The sequence below is a fragment of the Carlito syrichta genome, unplaced genomic scaffold, assembly GCF_000164805.1.
Source record: "Carlito syrichta isolate Samal-C Ts95f unplaced genomic scaffold, Tarsius_syrichta-2.0.1 Scaffold100610, whole genome shotgun sequence".
NCBI lineage: Eukaryota > Metazoa > Chordata > Mammalia > Primates > Tarsiidae > Carlito > Carlito syrichta.
In genome coordinates, this window is record NW_007044706.1 from 10,376 (window position 1) to 27,129 (window position 16,754).

The 16,754-nt window shown below is 56.4% G+C and overlaps 1 protein-coding gene across 1 annotated transcript in view; it reads left to right on the plus strand.

Moving 5' to 3' along the window:
* Nucleotides 1–16,754, plus strand: part of GPC1 (glypican 1) — a gene marked incomplete at its 5' end in the record, with an annotated part of 38,122 nt that overhangs the window by 7,320 nt on the left and 14,048 nt on the right. The window contains one exon of the mRNA XM_008063991.2: nt 7–80. Within this exon, the coding sequence (XP_008062182.2) occupies nt 7–80 (74 nt within the window). The remainder of the gene's footprint in view (nt 1–6; nt 81–16,754) is intronic.

The window sequence follows — 16,754 nt, forward strand, 5'->3', positions numbered from 1 at the left end:
CCGGAGCTGCAGCGAGGTCCGCCAGATCTACGGGGCCAAGGGCTTCAGCCTGAGCGATGTGCCCCAGGCGGAGATCTCGGGTGAGTGAGGGCGCGACGCTTGGGACCCCCGGCCCTGCGGGGCTGAGGGACGCGGAGCCCTGCGCGCCCTGGTTCATTCCTGCCTCCCTGCTCTCCCCCCTAGTCTTCCCGGCGTGGCCACCTGCCTTAGGCGCCGGATCCCGCCGCCTCGCCCAGCCGTCCTGGCCCCGGGTGGCCCCTGCGCCTCTGCTGGTCTGCACCCCCACGGCCGTCGCCTCCAAGCTCTGCGCCACCCTCCCTCGCCCTGGTCTCAACTCCGCTCCGTCTCCCCAGCCTCCAACACGCGCACCGGCCCCTTTCCCCTGGAGCTGTTATCGCCGAACTAGGGTCCGGGCAGACCCCCACTAGGTGCGCTCCTCTCGGGCCACTGCGGGAGCTAGGTGTCTTTGACCAGCAGCTCGGCCCTGCGCGCCGGCTGGCCGGGAGTCCTATCCCCGGGGCGAAACGCCGGCCGCCCTCGCCGCAGAGCACGCCTGAGCTTCAGGCCGGCTGTCGGGGCGCTGCCGGACTCAGCGTGGCCGGACTGTCGGGGCACAGTTGACTTTGGCCCCGGACTCCCACTCCTCCGTCCGGACCTCGCTGGGGGGCGTCTTGGGTCCCATTCGGGGATTCCTGCGGGGTGCCCTGCAGAGACAGACTGGGTAGGTTTTACAAGTAGACGCCCGCGTGCAGGGCGGGGGGTGCTGAGAGGCAGGGAAAGCTGTGCACTCCTCCGCCGGCAGATCGCCGCCGCCTCGCAGGAATCTCTGCCGGTGAACTCGTGCGCGCTCGGCCCCCGCCTGGCGTTTAGGCGGCCTGGAGCAGCAAGTCCAGCTGCAGGTGGTCGGCGCCTTGGATCCCGCCCAGGGGCCATGTCATTTCTTTGTAAGAACAGCGGCCCTCCTGACGGCCGCCTCAGCCCTGCAGCTGCCTGCAGTTCTGCCCTTTCCCTCCCTGGCGCCCGAGGAGCTTTGGGGACAGAAGTGTATACGAGGGTGGGGCGGTGGGCGCACTGTTCCAAGGGCCTCTTGGAGCCCAGACTTCACCCTCCAACGTGTGGGCAGCACCCTGGGTCTGTGCAGTGCGCCTGGGACCCGGTGCACAGGAACAGAACCGACCAGGTTCTTGCTCTCCGGGACTCCTCTCAAACTAGAGTAGGAGTGCACTCAGATGGTGGCAAGGGGCCGGGCAATGCTCATAGCAAGAAAGATCGGTACATCCCTGTGAGGGTGGTCTGTGGCAATGCCTTGCTGGGGGTGGGGAGGCCACCAGGCTCCAGACCCTTGTCCCCCAGGAGGGACAAACGCTTGAGACTGTCCCCTGACTCCTCTCCTTCCCCCAATCCTGGGATTCTTTAGAGGACCCCTCTGAAGTCCCCTGGAACTGTCCTTCCTGCACCTTCCTGGGCTGTGCAGATGCAACCTTGTTATTGTCAGGCTGCCTCCCCTACCCCACTGGCCTCTATCTGTCCCATATGGGGGCACACCTGGAAGCCTGGCAACACAAGCCCTGGGCATAGTGTGATTCGTGCTCTGCCCTCCCTCCCCACACATAAGCAACGGAACTTGTATCTGGGCCTCCCTGGCTGTTCTGGTGAATCTCTCTGCATATACAAGGGTATCAAGGTGACTGAGCAGCTGCCCACCCCAGCCCCGGGTCTTGGATGGAGCTGCTTTGGGAAGCCATCCACCCCACAGCCCTCTTTAGCATGTCCACACCCACTGGGCAGTTGCATCCTGAGGGACCATCCTAAACTTGCTTGCATCCACAGGCTGCTTTTCTTGGTTAGAGACACAGAGTGGCAGAGTTTGGGCAGCCACCAAGGGTGAGGAACAAGGACAGGGAAAAATGGAGAAGTGGAGAAGTTGAGGTGGCACTGAGCCAAAGAACCTGGGTCTTGTTGTCCTTGGGTTGGGGAGTGCAATGGGTTAGGAACCCAGAACAAGCAAATTGCATAGGTTTCCCCTATGTGGGATGGTGGTGGGAGTATTGTCCCTCTAGCTGAGGGAGCATGAACACCCTCCAGCTGTCTAAGCATCATGCCAGCTGTGGGCTGGTGTCTGCTGCCAGGACTCCAGGCACTGCCCTCCTCCAGGCCTGTAAGGCCAGCGACTGCACCCTAGGCAGCATTATCACCCATCCTGTCAGTGCCCCTTTGAAGGGGGAGCTACTGTCTCTGGACCCCCTATGGCTCCACCCCTACTAAGGCCCCAAGAATTAAAGAACCCTTCAGATCTCAGGGCCCCAAAGGGAGTGTGGGCGCCACATGAGCTGAGGGAAACAGGGTGACCTCCCAGGACAGCGACGGTGCTGGGGGCAGCCAAACATAGCGTCCCCTCCCGCCTCCTGCTCTGTGCAGCTTGGCCTGGCATCTGTGGACCGGGCGCCCTCTGGTGGCCCCTTGGTGGCAGCTCCTTCTGGGAGCCCTGGACCCTCTGTGGCCTGGTGGGCACCGCACTCAGTCCCCTCTCTCCTGTAAATCCAGACTTTTCCAGTGGGACCTCCTCAGAGGGACGTGAGGACCTCTTGGGATTATATATTAGATATGATTGCTTCCCAGTAAAGCCTGCTGAGATCCTGCACTGGGTTTAGGGCAGGGGAGTGGAGACCCAATACTTCCTCATGGTTGGAATGGAGGGAGGGTGGCCATGGGTGTGTGGGTGTCTTCTCCAGCCTCTGCCCAAAGCACCAGAAATGGCAGTGGACAGCAGGAGGCTTTGCTCATAAAAGAGGGCAATGCCATGCGTATTGGGCTCCCTTTCAAGACTTCCTTTAGTTTTCTAGATGTCCAGGCCCAGCAACAGTGATGACAGTGATGACGGTTGTCATCCCATCTTATGGGCAAGGAAGCAGGCCTGAGATGGCAGCAACTGAACACGCCACTGTGGCCAGGCAGCCCAGTCAGCCCTCCCTTTATGCCAGGGCCAAGCGGAATGGCACCCTGGGTGCGGCTACATTGCTGGAAGCCCTCATGCTGAATCACCATCCACATACCCACAGCACTCCCACTTTAGCCTGCAAGGTTGTTTCTGGGCACAGGTGTTCCCTGAGCACTTGCTTGGCCTCCCGATGTGATTTGTCGTGGACCTGTTTGCTCATTCTCTGGGGTCCTGGTGCCCCTGCCTTGGAGCATGAGGTCACTGGGGGCAGGGACCACCACTGTCTGGTGTCTGTTATAGCCTCAGAACCTTGCCTGGCTCCAGCCCAAAGTTGGTTCTCAGTAAACACTTGCTGGTGGATCTGTGCATGTCCTGCTGTGTGCCCAGCTGTGCTGAGAGGGGAGTAGGAAATGGAGGGTGGGGAAGGGTATCCCCAGTGAACATGGCTCTGTTCTCATGGTCTCCCAACCTAGGGCAGATGAGGACGGGCTCCAGCCACTGGGGGACAGAGTTCAGGGAGTGAGACATAGGATCATCAGTGTCATGGAAAGTGCACGTCCACTTCTGTGCCCCAGGTGGCAGCCTGTCTACCAGCCAGAATGAGTGCCACTGTAGCCTGTACTGAGGTGCCACCCCTTTGGTCTCACAGAAGGAATATTTTCTTCTTTGTGCTGGCCATGACTGCCTGAGTGACAGGCACAGATTCTGAAGAAGGGTCCTCAGAGACCCTGGGCCTTCTTCCCATGTCCTAGAAAGGACTATCTTGGCTGGGCCCATGAGAACCCATCAGTGTCTATCTCTCAGTCATGGCCAGTGGGCCTCTCAGGAGCTGCTTGACACGTAGCCTCTACCTGGACCAGAAGGTTCTGTGACTTGTCCTGTCCAGAAGACAGAAGCTCCCTGAGTGGCTCAGCATGGTCCCCAAGGTGGTCCTCAGCCTCCCTCTGCTGGGCTGCCACTTTGTCTCTCCACCATATGGGAAGTGGTGGTTTCATCATCCCCAGCATGAGGAACAGGCAGGGGGCCCAGGAGAACCATGATCCTACAGGGCCATCTGCATGATGCAATGGCCTGGGTCCTTGCTGAACCTCTGAGCCTCTCATGCTGGGCAGGCTGCTGTGCTCCTCCAGTAGTTGAGAAGCCCTTTGCCAACCTGGGTGCAGATGCCAGCATCCTACCCTGGGCCAGGTCTCCCTGGGCCTGTCACACAAGAGACAGGATAATTACCACCACCCATGAAGGTAGCTAGGATGGGGAGGGCACCGGGCATTATATGGGCCATGTTCCCCCTCACTCCCGGAGGCCTTCTGCAGAGGCCCTCTGCAGAGGCCCATGTACATCCTTCTCCAGTAATGGCATCTAGTACCTGAGAGGACTCCTTATGAGCCAGGACCCATGTGAAGTGCTTTCCATTACTGTCTGGCCAGAGGGTCTTCTTTGTGGACCTGTTCTACAGATGAGTAAATCAAGGCCTGGAGAAGCTCTTTTCTTTTTTTTTTTTTTTTTTGAGTTGGAGTCTCACTCAGTCACCCAGACTGGAGTGCAGTGGCCACTCCCAGCCACCGCAGCCTCGACCTGCTGGGCTCCGGCTATCCTTCTGCCTCAGCCTTCAAGGAGCTGGAACTACAGGCGCGCGCTACCACGCCTGGCTGATTTTTTTTTATTTATTTAGAGATGAGGTCTTGCCAAGTTGCCCAGGTGGGTCCCGAACCCGCGGGCCCAAGCAATCCACTCACCTCAACCTCCCAAAGGCGCAGGATTACAGCCTGAGCCACCGAGCCCGGTGAGAAGCCCTTTTCTTAGGACCCAGTCTGGACTGCCAAAGCCTATGGCATTGGTTGCTGCCCAGTACAACCAGATTAGCCTTTACTGTCCCAGGCTCTATATTTTCTAGAAACTTTATGCCACCCAAGTGCCTTTCCCAGTCTGCTCTCCTGGCCCTAGGTGCCATCTCTTAGGCCTATTTAGAACTTTTAACTGGGACTCCTGGCCTCCCTGCCTCCAGTCTTGCCCAGTCTTTCCTAACAGTGCTATCCTGAATCAACCTTCCAAAAAACCAGAACTCACCCTCCTGCTTGGCTCCTACTGCCCTTCAGGGTAAGGTTGGCTCTTCGGTAGTCTCTTCAGACCTGCCACTCCAGCCTGCAAAGGCACAAGGGATACAAATTGGGTGATCTCAGGTGTGCACAGAGGACAGCCAGGCTGTGTGTTGCAGAGCCCTGAGTGTTCTCAGCAGATAGAGGCCAGCTACCTATGCTAAACCAAGTAATAGACATATGCCCCATTCGTGGTGCCCACAGGTGCCCAAGCCAGAAAGATAAGCGGGTTGGTCTGTTGGTGACTTGTGCCTCCATGCCAGCACTAACTAATGTGAGCCTATAGTTAACAGGACTGCCCGGGGTGGAGGACGCCACTCTGGAGAGGGACTAGGGGTCAAGCAATAGAGCTGAGCTTCGGAGCTGGAGGAGACGTCAATGGCTGTGTGGGCACACCTGTATCTGTAGCACGGCACCCATGTAGACAGCACAGATGTCAGATAGACTAGAGACAGTCCAGGAGAGGGCCTCCCCTGAGGCCACACAGGCCTGGGGCCCTAAATCTGCCATGTCAGGGATAAGAGGTTGGACACCTTTCCTCAAGCAAGACCATCCTCCCCAAGGCCTGGGAGGATGTGGGCATGTGCCTTGTCCTGTGTTTCCTTGCCTGGGGCCCTGAGCCAGCCCTGATCTGCTCTGTCATCAACAGAGCCTTAAGGATACGGGTTATGGCCCACCTTCTGTGGGGGGCTACAGACTGGGCCCGCCTGCCCGGAGCCTCACTCCTCGCCGCCGTGCCTGCTAACGGCCTTGCTTTGTCTGGGAACAGGCCTGGGCAGGTGCCCTGAGCTGCTTGAAGTCTCCTGGGGGTGGGGGTTGGCGTGGTGCAGGAGTGTTGAGCACAGTCTCCAGGGAATGGGATAGTTTTCCCTCCTTCCTTCCACCTCCAGGCCCAGGTGGGAGCACAAGCAGCCAGGTGTGAGGTGAGGGTTGCCTTGTCCTTCTGTCCATGTGGCCTCTGCACATGGGGGCAGGCCCAGGCCTCCAGCCTCCTTGGCTGTTTTTGGTCAGCTGAAGCTGGGAAAATTCTGGATGCAAGGGGTACACACCTGCTGCCCGGATCTGATAACAATCTGAAATCCTGGGTGGGTTTAAGAGCCCCTGGAAAGGGGCAGGCCAGCCTTACCCCACCTCCTCCTCTGTTTTATCTCCTACCAGCTCCTGGCATATCCAGCCCCTCCCTCTAAGCAGGTCCTCTTACCCCTCACAGCACATGCCTGGCACTGTCCCCCCTCAGGCCTTGTCCTGCAGCTCAGCTTCCCTGGGCATCCTTCGACACACATACTCTCCCTGTTTCCCAGTGCTCCCAGTGTGGTCGACCTCTGATCTCTATCTCTCTGAGTGCCAGGTGTGGGCTATGCACCCAAGTTCAGAGTGTATTTGTTTCCCACGGCTGCTGTAACAAAGTAGCAGGAACCCAGCAGCTTGAACCACAGACAAGTGTTGCCCTGTGGGTCTGGAGGCTGAAGTCTGAGATCAAGGTTGTCAGCTCCGTTGCTTTCTTCTGAAGCTGAGGAGTCCATCCCGCTTTCCCAGCTTTTGGCTGTGACTGGTGCTCCTGACTGGTAAACCTTCACCTTGGTCTTCACACAACCACTTCCTGTGTATGTCTGTCTCCAAATGTCCCCTTTTATGACACCAGTCCTATTGGACTAGAGCCTGCCAATACAATCTCATCTTAACCAGGTACATCTGCACAGATTCCACACCGACATAAGGTCACATTCTGGGGTTAGGACATTAATACATGTGTTTTGGGGGACACATTTCAGCCCATCATGGGAAGCTGGCCCAGCACACCTGCAGCTTGTTCTCGATGCTTTCTATCCGAACTCTGAGTATTTCATGATTGTGGGCTCCCGAGGACAAGGCTGTGCCTCTTCATGTCTCTGGCACAGGCTCAGAGCTCAGCATAGATGTGTACTGAGAACCTGGTGACAGCGTGAGGCATCAGATCCCTCCCTGGTCTGCTCATCCCCCGTGCCTGCCTGCAGCAGTCTTGGGCACAGCCTGGACTCCGCAGACTCAGAAGACCTCAACTTTAGGCCCGGCACTGCAGCAGGGTCCCTGGCCAGCCCCTTCCCTTCTAACGTGGGCTCTAACTTCTTTCTCTGGGTCAGGGTTGCAGGGCTGGGGGTCACTCACACTGATGTTTCAGGGATGACCATACTCACATCAATGGCCAGATCTAGTACCCACTGACCCACACATATCTCTTCCTATATCATGTCATAGAAGCAGGGTGGGAAGTTAGTGAGGAGGCTGGTCTCAAGGCCCTCATGCGGTGGGGGAGCCCCTGACTGGGAGAGTCGTGACTCAGTGGCACCACTGTGCCTTGGATAGGCCTCAGGGTCCCACCTGTAAGTGAGAGAACCTTCGAGCAGTGCAGAGGACTGAGCCCTCAGGTGGACTTTGGGGAGAGACAGTGGAGCCAAGGAACCAGACCAGGGCAGGGTTGGGAGAGGCAGAGGAGGGAGGCCTAGGGGCTGGACGCACACTGGCGCACAACTGTCTCCCGAGGCAGTGGCCCAGCTGAGGAGGCTCACTGCTCATTTGTGCTAAATGCTCCCTGGGTTCTGGAGGCTTGGCGGGGTGACAGGGCTACCCCCTGGGGGCTTTGACAGTCCTGCTCCCTCTCAGGGAGAGTTGGCTCAGGGCTCTGGCAGGGGAGGAGAGCCAGCCACAGAGCTATTGAAGCAGACAGAAAACCAGCGCAGGGGTTTAGTGCAAGGTGAGGACCCCCTGGCAGTACCATGAAGCAGGCTTCCCAGGTCAGTACGTGGGGGAGGAGAGTCTTCAATGGGTATTGCTCAGGGCGAGCATGGCCAACCTGGGAGCACTAGGACTGAAGCAGTCTTGGGGGACCCACGGCCCCTCCCCACTCATTCCCACCTGTGAGATGCCCCAGAAGCTCTCAGAGCAGCAAGGCCAGGGGCTATCTGCAGGGCAGGCTGAGCACCATTTAGTTTGCAGATGGGAAAGCTGAATCCCAGAGAAAGGTCCTCAGGGCTCAGAGCAGAGCCAGGCAAGGGGACATGCTGCCCCTGGCCAGGCCCTGTACCTGCTTGCTGAGTAAATCACTTCTACCCTGGCCCAGGTTTGTAAGGGTAAAGCTGGTCAGGGAACGGGGAGCTGGACCAAGGCCACAGTCCACCCTGCAGGGGCAGGGACCTGAAGGGCAGAAGAGGTGCTGGAGGGTCACTGGGTTGTGAATATGGCTCAGCTCCCATTCAGCTCTTCTTTGGGGCCATGTGAGGACACGTGTGCAGAAGGGCCAGGCCAGCCAGCTGGGAGAGCAGAAGGCTAGTCTCAGCCAGCCACACCCAGTGAGTCTCTAAGGTCAGAGCTGGTCCTTCCAGTGACCACTAAATGTCCTGCTCTGCTATCCTGCCTCTTTGTGAAGGACAAAGACAAACTGGCCAGGCCAGGATGGCATCAGAAATTAAGGGTCTAGGGGGAAATTCAGCTGGGGCCTCCAGGCTCTACCATATCCAGAAGTTCAGGCCCAGAAGAGACTGTCTGTGTCCTGAGCCTCATCCTCACCAAGCTTGTCTGCCCTGGGGTAATGGATCTAGGCTGCAGCTCAGAAGGCCAGGATGGTGTGTCTCCCTCCTAGGGCAGCCGAGCCTGGGACAGGTACACACTGCGTGACAAGACCTGGGTTCTCCATCAGCATTGGACCTTGTAGGGAAGTCCATGGCCTATGCACACCATCAGAAAATATCTACAGGCACTGAGGACAGCTGTATAAGTGCATCAGAGCTGTGGCCTGCAGTCATCCTCCCAGTCAGTTCCTGTGTCTAATGCAACCTTGGCGTCTGGGGCCACCTGTGGTTCTCCCAGCTCATCCCTGTGTTAGTGCAGCCTCAGTATCTGGGGTCGCCTGTGGTCCTCCTAGCCCATCCCCTGTGTCTAATGCAGGCTTGATATCTGGGGTCACCTATGGTTCTCCCTGCCTATCCCTGTCTAGTACAATGTCTGTACCTGGGGCCACCTGTGGTCCTCCTAGCCTGTCCCCTGTGTCTCCTGCATCCTCAGTGCTGGGAGCCACCTGTGGTTCTCCAAGCTCGTCTCTGTGGTGACCCATCTGTGACGTCCAAGTGTCTCCTCAAGAGTCTGGGCCAGGAGTGCCCATCTTCAGCTCTGGGGGCCACAAGAGGCACATCCCACCCACCTGTGACCATCTGCCAGGCCCTGGGGAGAGAGCTGATGCCACCTGCTACCATGATTGGCTCAGGTGTTCACACACGTCTCCAGTTGTCATGGAGCTCGGGACACACTGGACCCAAGGAGGTATTTTTAAGGGATGAGTCTTTCATAATCCAACCCCTATGTCCCTGAAGCCCCTGCCCCCTCCCCTAGCCTGGGGGCACTGTACACAGGACACTCCACAGTGACTTGGCATTCAAGTGACCTAACACTTGGACTAGCGCCTTCCTGTTCAGTGTGTAGCTGGGGCCTAGGGGGAGTTTGGGGTGAGAGAGCAGGTCAGACATATTCTGAGAAGGCCCCTCCCTGGGATAAGGTAGTGCTCCTAGCCAGGAGAGCTGCCAGGACACTGATTTAGGAATGGGGGTGCTCCTGGCATTTCGTGGGTGGGGCCAGGGAACCCTGCAATGGGTAGGACACTCCTGAGAAGCTGGGAGGTGCCCTTCCACAAATGCCAGAAACACCCCCAAAAGAAGTACTTGAACTGACACTATAGGCAGGGCCATGCCAGGGACAGAGGGAGCTCAGGGAAGTGAGCATCACTCTGCTTTTGGGAGCCAACGGTTGGCGGTGGAGTCAGGTCTAGGAGCATGGGCAGACTGGTGGACAAACACCAGTGTGAAGGCAAGTTATTCCAGATCATCCATCCTTAACTGGGTACACACATGAGGTTCCAGGATAGAACTCAGGCAATTCATGAACTTGGCTGAGAAAGTGACTTCATCTCCATTGCTGCTAACTTCTAACCAAAATTAAGTCTTTTTTCTTACCATGAATGATGGTATTCCAGGACCTGAGTCTTGCTCCCAGCATAAACTGCTAATATTTGTATGTCCCTTTAAATTCATGATGGATAGCTTGAAATACTGTGCACACTCACCATGACTTTGAAATCACAGTCAGTGTTGGACCTGCTGCAGGATTTTGCAAAACAGTGCTCCTAGTACAGCACGTGAATCGCCACATCATAGTTTGCTTTATAATAGTCTGAAAGCTGTTGCCCAACAAGTGGTTCTTCCATGACCCTCTGCGTATGTTTATGCTTAAATAACCAAATGAGAAGGGGGTTGTGAGCTTTGTTGCTAAGGGGATCTAGAGAAAGTCAAAACACACCAGGCATTGAGATGGGCCCCACAGCAGGCAGGGAGGCTGGTAGACCTGGAATGTCGGTGACCAGGAGAGTTGCTGTGACCAAGGGCCTAGGAGTAGGGACAGGGCAGGGTCCCTGGGTACCTCAAGCTGACTCAGGAGCAGGGCTACCTGCCTGAAGGTGAGAGTGAGAGGGACACAGTTCAAGTGTCTGCTCCTTGAGCTCCTACTGGGTGCCAGATGCTGTTCCCAGTGCTGAAATGCAGCCACAAATGAAGTGTTCACCCCTTCCTCACATTTGGCATAGAGACAGACTATGAGAAGCTCACATGAGCTGTGGCCTTGCTGGACCACAGCAGCCATGCATTGCTTATGTAATTTTAAAATGAAGGGAAGTGACATGTGAATCTAAGCATTTGCGTAGGAGGGTTACCACTGCACACCCACATGGGTAAGGCAGACCCTCTGGGTTGAACAGAAAGATCCTTCCTTGTCTGGGGACATCAGGAAGAAGACGTGGCTCACTCTTCTGCATACAGCCATGGCCATCTCTTATCCCATCCTCCGCAGTGGCCTGAGAAGCTTATGTGGCCACCTCTCCACTCCTAGTGCAAAGGCCCAGCATCCTCTTCTGCCCTTACAGGACCCTTGCCTGGGCCAAGGCATGTGAAATGCTTCCCCAACCCAAAGAGCCCATCTCTTTCTCACTTGTATCAAGAGTTTGCAGCCTGAGGCCAGGAGTCCTGGAGCACCGAGGACTGGTTTGCTGAAAGAATCAGAGAGAAGCCTCATGGAGAGCAGACAGGGAGGGCTGGGTTCTCCCGTCCATGCATGACCAAAAGAGAAGGGAGAGGAGAGGAGGGCAGAGAATGGAGAGGCTGGCTGAGGGCTGCAGGGGGCCAGGTGCTAGCATCAGAATCCAGGATGGACCTGCTTCCTGAGCCCAAGCATTTAGCCTGTGAAGGGGATGAGAGGCGCCCATCCCCCACTATGTCGGGAGCCCAGCCTGGTGGTTCTGAAGCCCTTACTTGGGCAGGGGCTGAGGTCATGGCAACTGGACCCCAACACCAGGATAGGTGTGACCAGAGGTCTGCTCGTGTCGAATGTGAGGTGCCTTAGGGGACCCTCACATCTGTGTCTCCAGAGATCCCTCAAGCTGTGCTCCAAGGCAATACCATCCCTGTCCTTCCTCCAGAAGCTTCTGTCTGGCCGGGGCAGACAGGGTCATTTTGGAACATCCTGGAAGGTTTAGCACTGTGAGGAAGGGACCTGAAAGGCTGCTCTGAGAATGTGGCATCCAATCAGAGATGGGGTAAAGGAGGGAGGAGACATGTGTATGTTCTTGAGCTGCTTTCACTTAGTCACTTTGAGGGAGGCAGCCTGCTGGGCTAAAGGCCACATCCTTTGTTAAGGGCCTCCTGGAGACAGTAGGCTTCTTCCAAGTAGTCATTGTCTTAGCAAAGAAGTGGGTCTTCAGACGAAGCCAAAACCTGGTCTACTGGACCCAGCAGCACAGCTCCACACTTACTCGCTGCATGACCTTGGGCAGGTGGCTGAACTTCTCTGTGCCCAGCAAGTGACATGTCAAGGGAGCACCAGTTGGAGAGGGAGGCCTGTTCTTTCTCTAAGTCCCATGTTCCAGAAGGCCAACTGTGGATGTGGGTATCCCTGGTGGGGAGGGAGGAAGACCAGACTGGACCCCATCAGACCGAGGAGCCATGGGTCAGGGAGATATTGCTGGAGAGGAGGGTCCCTGCCATCGTCACCACCACAGCTGCTTTCTGGGCATCACCCTGGGCTGACACAACATGTTGTGTCAATATACCTGCTTGCTGAATCTGGTTGTGGGAAGCTGGAAATGGCAGGAAGGGTCAGCTGCCAGGCCGCTCCTGGCCAGAACCTGCAAGTGTCCCCAGGGTTCAGTGACAGAAGGGACAGGACCATAAGGTGGGCCAGGAGGTATACTCAGGCCAGTCTTGGAGGGTAGAAGCTGGTTTTCAGGAAGGGTACCAAGGGTGGAGCCCCAGGAGCCACCACAAACCCTGCAGAGAGGCAGGATGGGACAGGCTTGTGATGGGCCCTGGGTCTGGACAGCTGCCCTCTGGGCCCTGTCACTATCCCCTGGCCTCTCTTAGGGGATGGGGCTGGTTCCTTCCCCTGGGTTGTCTGCTTCCAGGGATCTGACATGCCAGCTCCAGGCAGTGCCTTTGGATCCGGGTGTCCCTTTGCCTGCCAGGCCCTTGTATGGGTGTAGACAATATAGGGCCAAGACACTAGGTGCATTGGAGGCAGAACTCTACACCTCCAAAGACAGTTCTGAAGCAGACAATTGCAGCTTGAAGATCCCTAAGAAATAAGCCAGAGGAGTCAGGGGGGTGGGATGGGCCCATGTTCCCACCTGCTCCACCCACAGTAGGTCATAGAGCAGGGAGCCAGACAAGCAGACAAACAACAGTCACCTGCTCAGACTTGTCTTGGGCTGGAAGCCCTGGGTGTGCTCGGTGAGGCCTGGTAAGGGGCCCTTTCTGGCGGTGCGTCTGTGTGATGGCAGGGTGGTGGGCAGGTGTTCCTCCCCTCACGTGGCCTTGCAGGATTCCACCTAGGAGCAAGCTAGGTTTCGGCAGCCCCTGACTAGCAATGGTGGCCAGGCCTGGTGCTTTCCCCTGATTTTGCCAGAGCCACCCCATCTCCATATCTAGGACACCTGGGCCTGCTGGTAGGCCCCAGGTTTCCCCAGCACTGTCCACCTCTGGGCTTCTCATTTCTCCTTTTTCAGTGAGGACAGGGAAGCACTCGGACCAGTGGAAAGAAATCAGAATTAGGCAACAGTTTTGAGACAGTGGACAAGTCACTTAATTTCTGTGAGCCTCAGTCTTTCCATCTGTAAGGTGGGGATAATTGTATCTACCCATTATTCGAGATTGTGCTGATTGCTGGAGAGGCCCATTACTCTCTGAAACTAGGGGCTGTCGAAAGGTGAAACCAGCTCTGATACCCATCATGCCCCTCCTGCTGCTGTCCTGGCCAGAGTCTGAGGACCTGAGCCAGGTAACCACAGAGACCTGGGTGTTCATGCATAGGTACCCAAAGATGATGGGGTCCTGCAGGTGGGGAGGCCTGCATGACTGTAGGCAGGTACCTCCCCATACCCCACAAAGGGCTGCCAGATTTAGCCAATAAAAATGCAGGTCGCATAGTTAAATTGGAATTTCAGATAGACAGTGAATCGTGTTATAGTGTAGTGTGTCCTGAATATTTTGAATTTCAAATAAATAACAAATATATTTTCAGTGTATGTCCCACATGGCTAGCAGAGGTATGTCCCAATTGTTTTGGAGGGATGAGCTGTTTACTTTTTTGTGGTGAAATATGCATAACATAGAATTCACCATTTTAACCATTTTTAAGTTTTCAGTTCAGTGATATTAAGATGAGTCACATTGTCATGCAGTCATCCCTACCATCCATCTCCAGAACTCTTTTCATCTTGTAAAACTAAAACTCTGTCCCACTGAACATTAATTCCCCCCTCCCCCTCCCCCCAGTCCCTGGCACCCAGCATTTCATTTTCTGTCTCTGTGATTTTGACTCCTCTAGGGACCAGCCATGAGTGGTCTCATGCAATATTTGTCCATCTGTGATTGGCTGCCTTCACTCAGCATAATGTCCTCAAGGTTCGCCCACAGTGTAGCATGTGTAGGATTTCCTTCCTTTCTATGGATTAATACTATTCCTTTGTATGTACAATTTGCTTATCCTTCCAGTTGCTGATAGACATTGTCTTCACCTGTTGGCTCTTGTGAATAATGCTGCTATGAACATGGGTGTACAAGTATCTGTTCATTTTCCTGCTTTCAGTTCTTTGGGGCCAAATATTTTCCTACTGTTCTAAAACATAATTCATTGTTTATCTGAAATGCAAATGTAACTGGCATCCTGTACTTTATCTGCACGCCTCTCCTAATCGCGCCTGCAGGGCAGGACTGGGCTCCAGCTCAGAGCCCACACACCTGCCACCCTGGGGGGCCACACCAACTCAGCAGAGCCCCTGGGAGACGCGCCTGGGACTGCCCAGACCTCTCGGGGCTGGGCAGGGCGAGTTGACTCCTGCTCCAGCCTCCACTTTCAGCTCAGGAATTCCCCTGGGATCAGAATCAAGGCAGGCCGCTAGGTAGGAGAGGCGGGGGAGGCCAAGGCTGGTCCTCATGCTGGGCCCCGTGCTGCCACTCCTAACCACGTGACCTTGGGCGGGTCACTTAAGCTCCCTGTGTGTCAGTGGGAACATAGAACTACCGTGAAGATTAAATGATTCTAAATCACAAAAAGGACTTAAACCTTTACAGGGCCCATAGCAAGCACTGCATCCTAACAGGGAACCAGCCAGAACTTGTAGGAAGAAGGGCGCCCTTGTGGGGTGGGACTTCCCCCTCGGGGGCCCCCTCCTACCCCACGCTGCCAGCTCTCGTGCCTCCTCTGGGGAGGGAGGTGCTGGCTTGGGCGCATGAGCCATGCTGTTGCACCTTGTTCCCTGTGATGCCAACACCAGACCAAGATTTCCCCCTGACAAATGTATTTATATGTATTTATTTATTCAGCACTAGGTCTGTGCTGGGTGCCGGGTAGACAGGAAGTGGGGGCTCCCCTGGCAGAGTTGCCCTCCTGATGTGAGGGAGCATGTTCTGTTGGGACTCAGGGAACCCCAAGAAGGTGAGATGCTGAGAAGGCTTCCTTGGGGAGGGGAGCGGGAGAGCTGGCCAGGCCAAGGGGAGGGCACGTGAAATGGAAGGGTAGTGGAAGCAACAAGTCACAGACTGGATGGGGTGACTGGAGGGCCTGAAGGCTGGCCTCGGGGAGCCTCCTGGGAAGTGGCTGGGTCCGGGAGCAGCCAGACTCCTTTGCTCCTTCCCCTTCATCTGTTCCATATGGCCCCCGTATGTATGGAGCCTGCCCTGCCCTGGTGGCACCAGAGGATCTGCCCTGTGATACAGCCCAGCCTCGTCTGTTTGGGCCACCTCTGCCTATTTGTCTTTCCTGAGGCAGACAGACCAGTCCGCATTGCGTATTTGTGGACTGGAATGTGACTGCAGCACCCCCTTCTATGGTTCTAGGATGTCCCATATAGATGCGTGGCAGAGGGAGCAGAGCCAGTCCATCCTCTAGGCCTCCTTGGCTGCCTTGCGACCCCAGCGGCAGTGGGTGTGTGGGCTAGCTAGATGAGAGAGCTGTTCACTGCCCTAGGAGAACAACCATCCACTTTCCGCCTCTCTGTCACCTGAATTCCCACCCCACCCTGCCCATGCTGGACAGCTGTCAAGGATGGGCATGTAGATGTGCCCTGGGTGTGTGCCCTCTGCAGCTTGACTTGGCCAAGAATGAAAAAGCAAAGCTGAGCTACTCAGGCCTGGTGGGTGGGGCGTCTAGAGAGCACCTCACACCTAGGCTGCAGGAGTGGCTGACTCTCTGCCTCACAGCCAAGACGTCAGGTCATGGTTCAGCAGACACAAACTTTGGCTCCCCGTCATCCCCAGTATGTTAAGAGGCCACAGCATGAGCAGTGGACAGGGAAGCAGGCTGGCAGTCATAGAGAATTCTGCAGAGGAGAATTGGTTTCTTGGGGGTATGCCAAGGCAACCCCCAAATCTGGAGTTTGCTAACAAGGTGGCCTGCCCAGGGGTCCCCCTGAGCAGGAACCAGGCAGCTTAGAGAGCAGCCTGTCCAGTGCCCTGTTGAAACTCCCTCTTCAGGGGTCTTAGGTGTGGTGGCCTGCCTTGGCAGGGGATCTCTGTTCAACAGTTGTCTGTCCAGCCCCACTGCAGACTGGCTGAAAGGGCTGAGGGGAGCCCAGGCACTGCCCTGAGAGGGTGGTTTTCTCAGGCTGGGCTAGCAGACCTGGAAGAGGTGGGTAGCTGGGCCCATCCAAGGGGGCACAGTGCAGGTCCTGGGTGACAGGAAGGGGCGGGTGCTGGTGGGAGAGCTGTCAGCATGATGTGCAGGGATGGACAGGAGAGGCACAGTAACAGCATAGACTTCAGGGGTTAGGAGGTGGCCTGGGAGGAGGTGGGGGCTGGGTAGAATGATATGGCTAGGTGGGATCAAGTTTGGGGCAGGTAGTTATAGGATAGAGGCCTAGGTGGTGTGGGACTGAGGGGGCTGAAGGGGACAGGTAAAGAATGTAGAGTGATGATGGTAGGCTTTGAGCGTCCAGACAGCAGTGGGTACTCGTGGTCAGCAGGAGAGGGACTCCCAGGTAGGTGGTCAGGTGCTACTCCCCATCACTCTACTGGGATGAGTCCTGGCTCCCCTGCAACCCAGCCCTACGGAGACCAAGGCGCCCAGTACACCCGCTGCACCCAGACCTGGGCCAGTTGCTGCAGGGGGAAAGCCGGGGAGGCCTGGGCGGAGAGGACCGCCTGCGGTTTCCA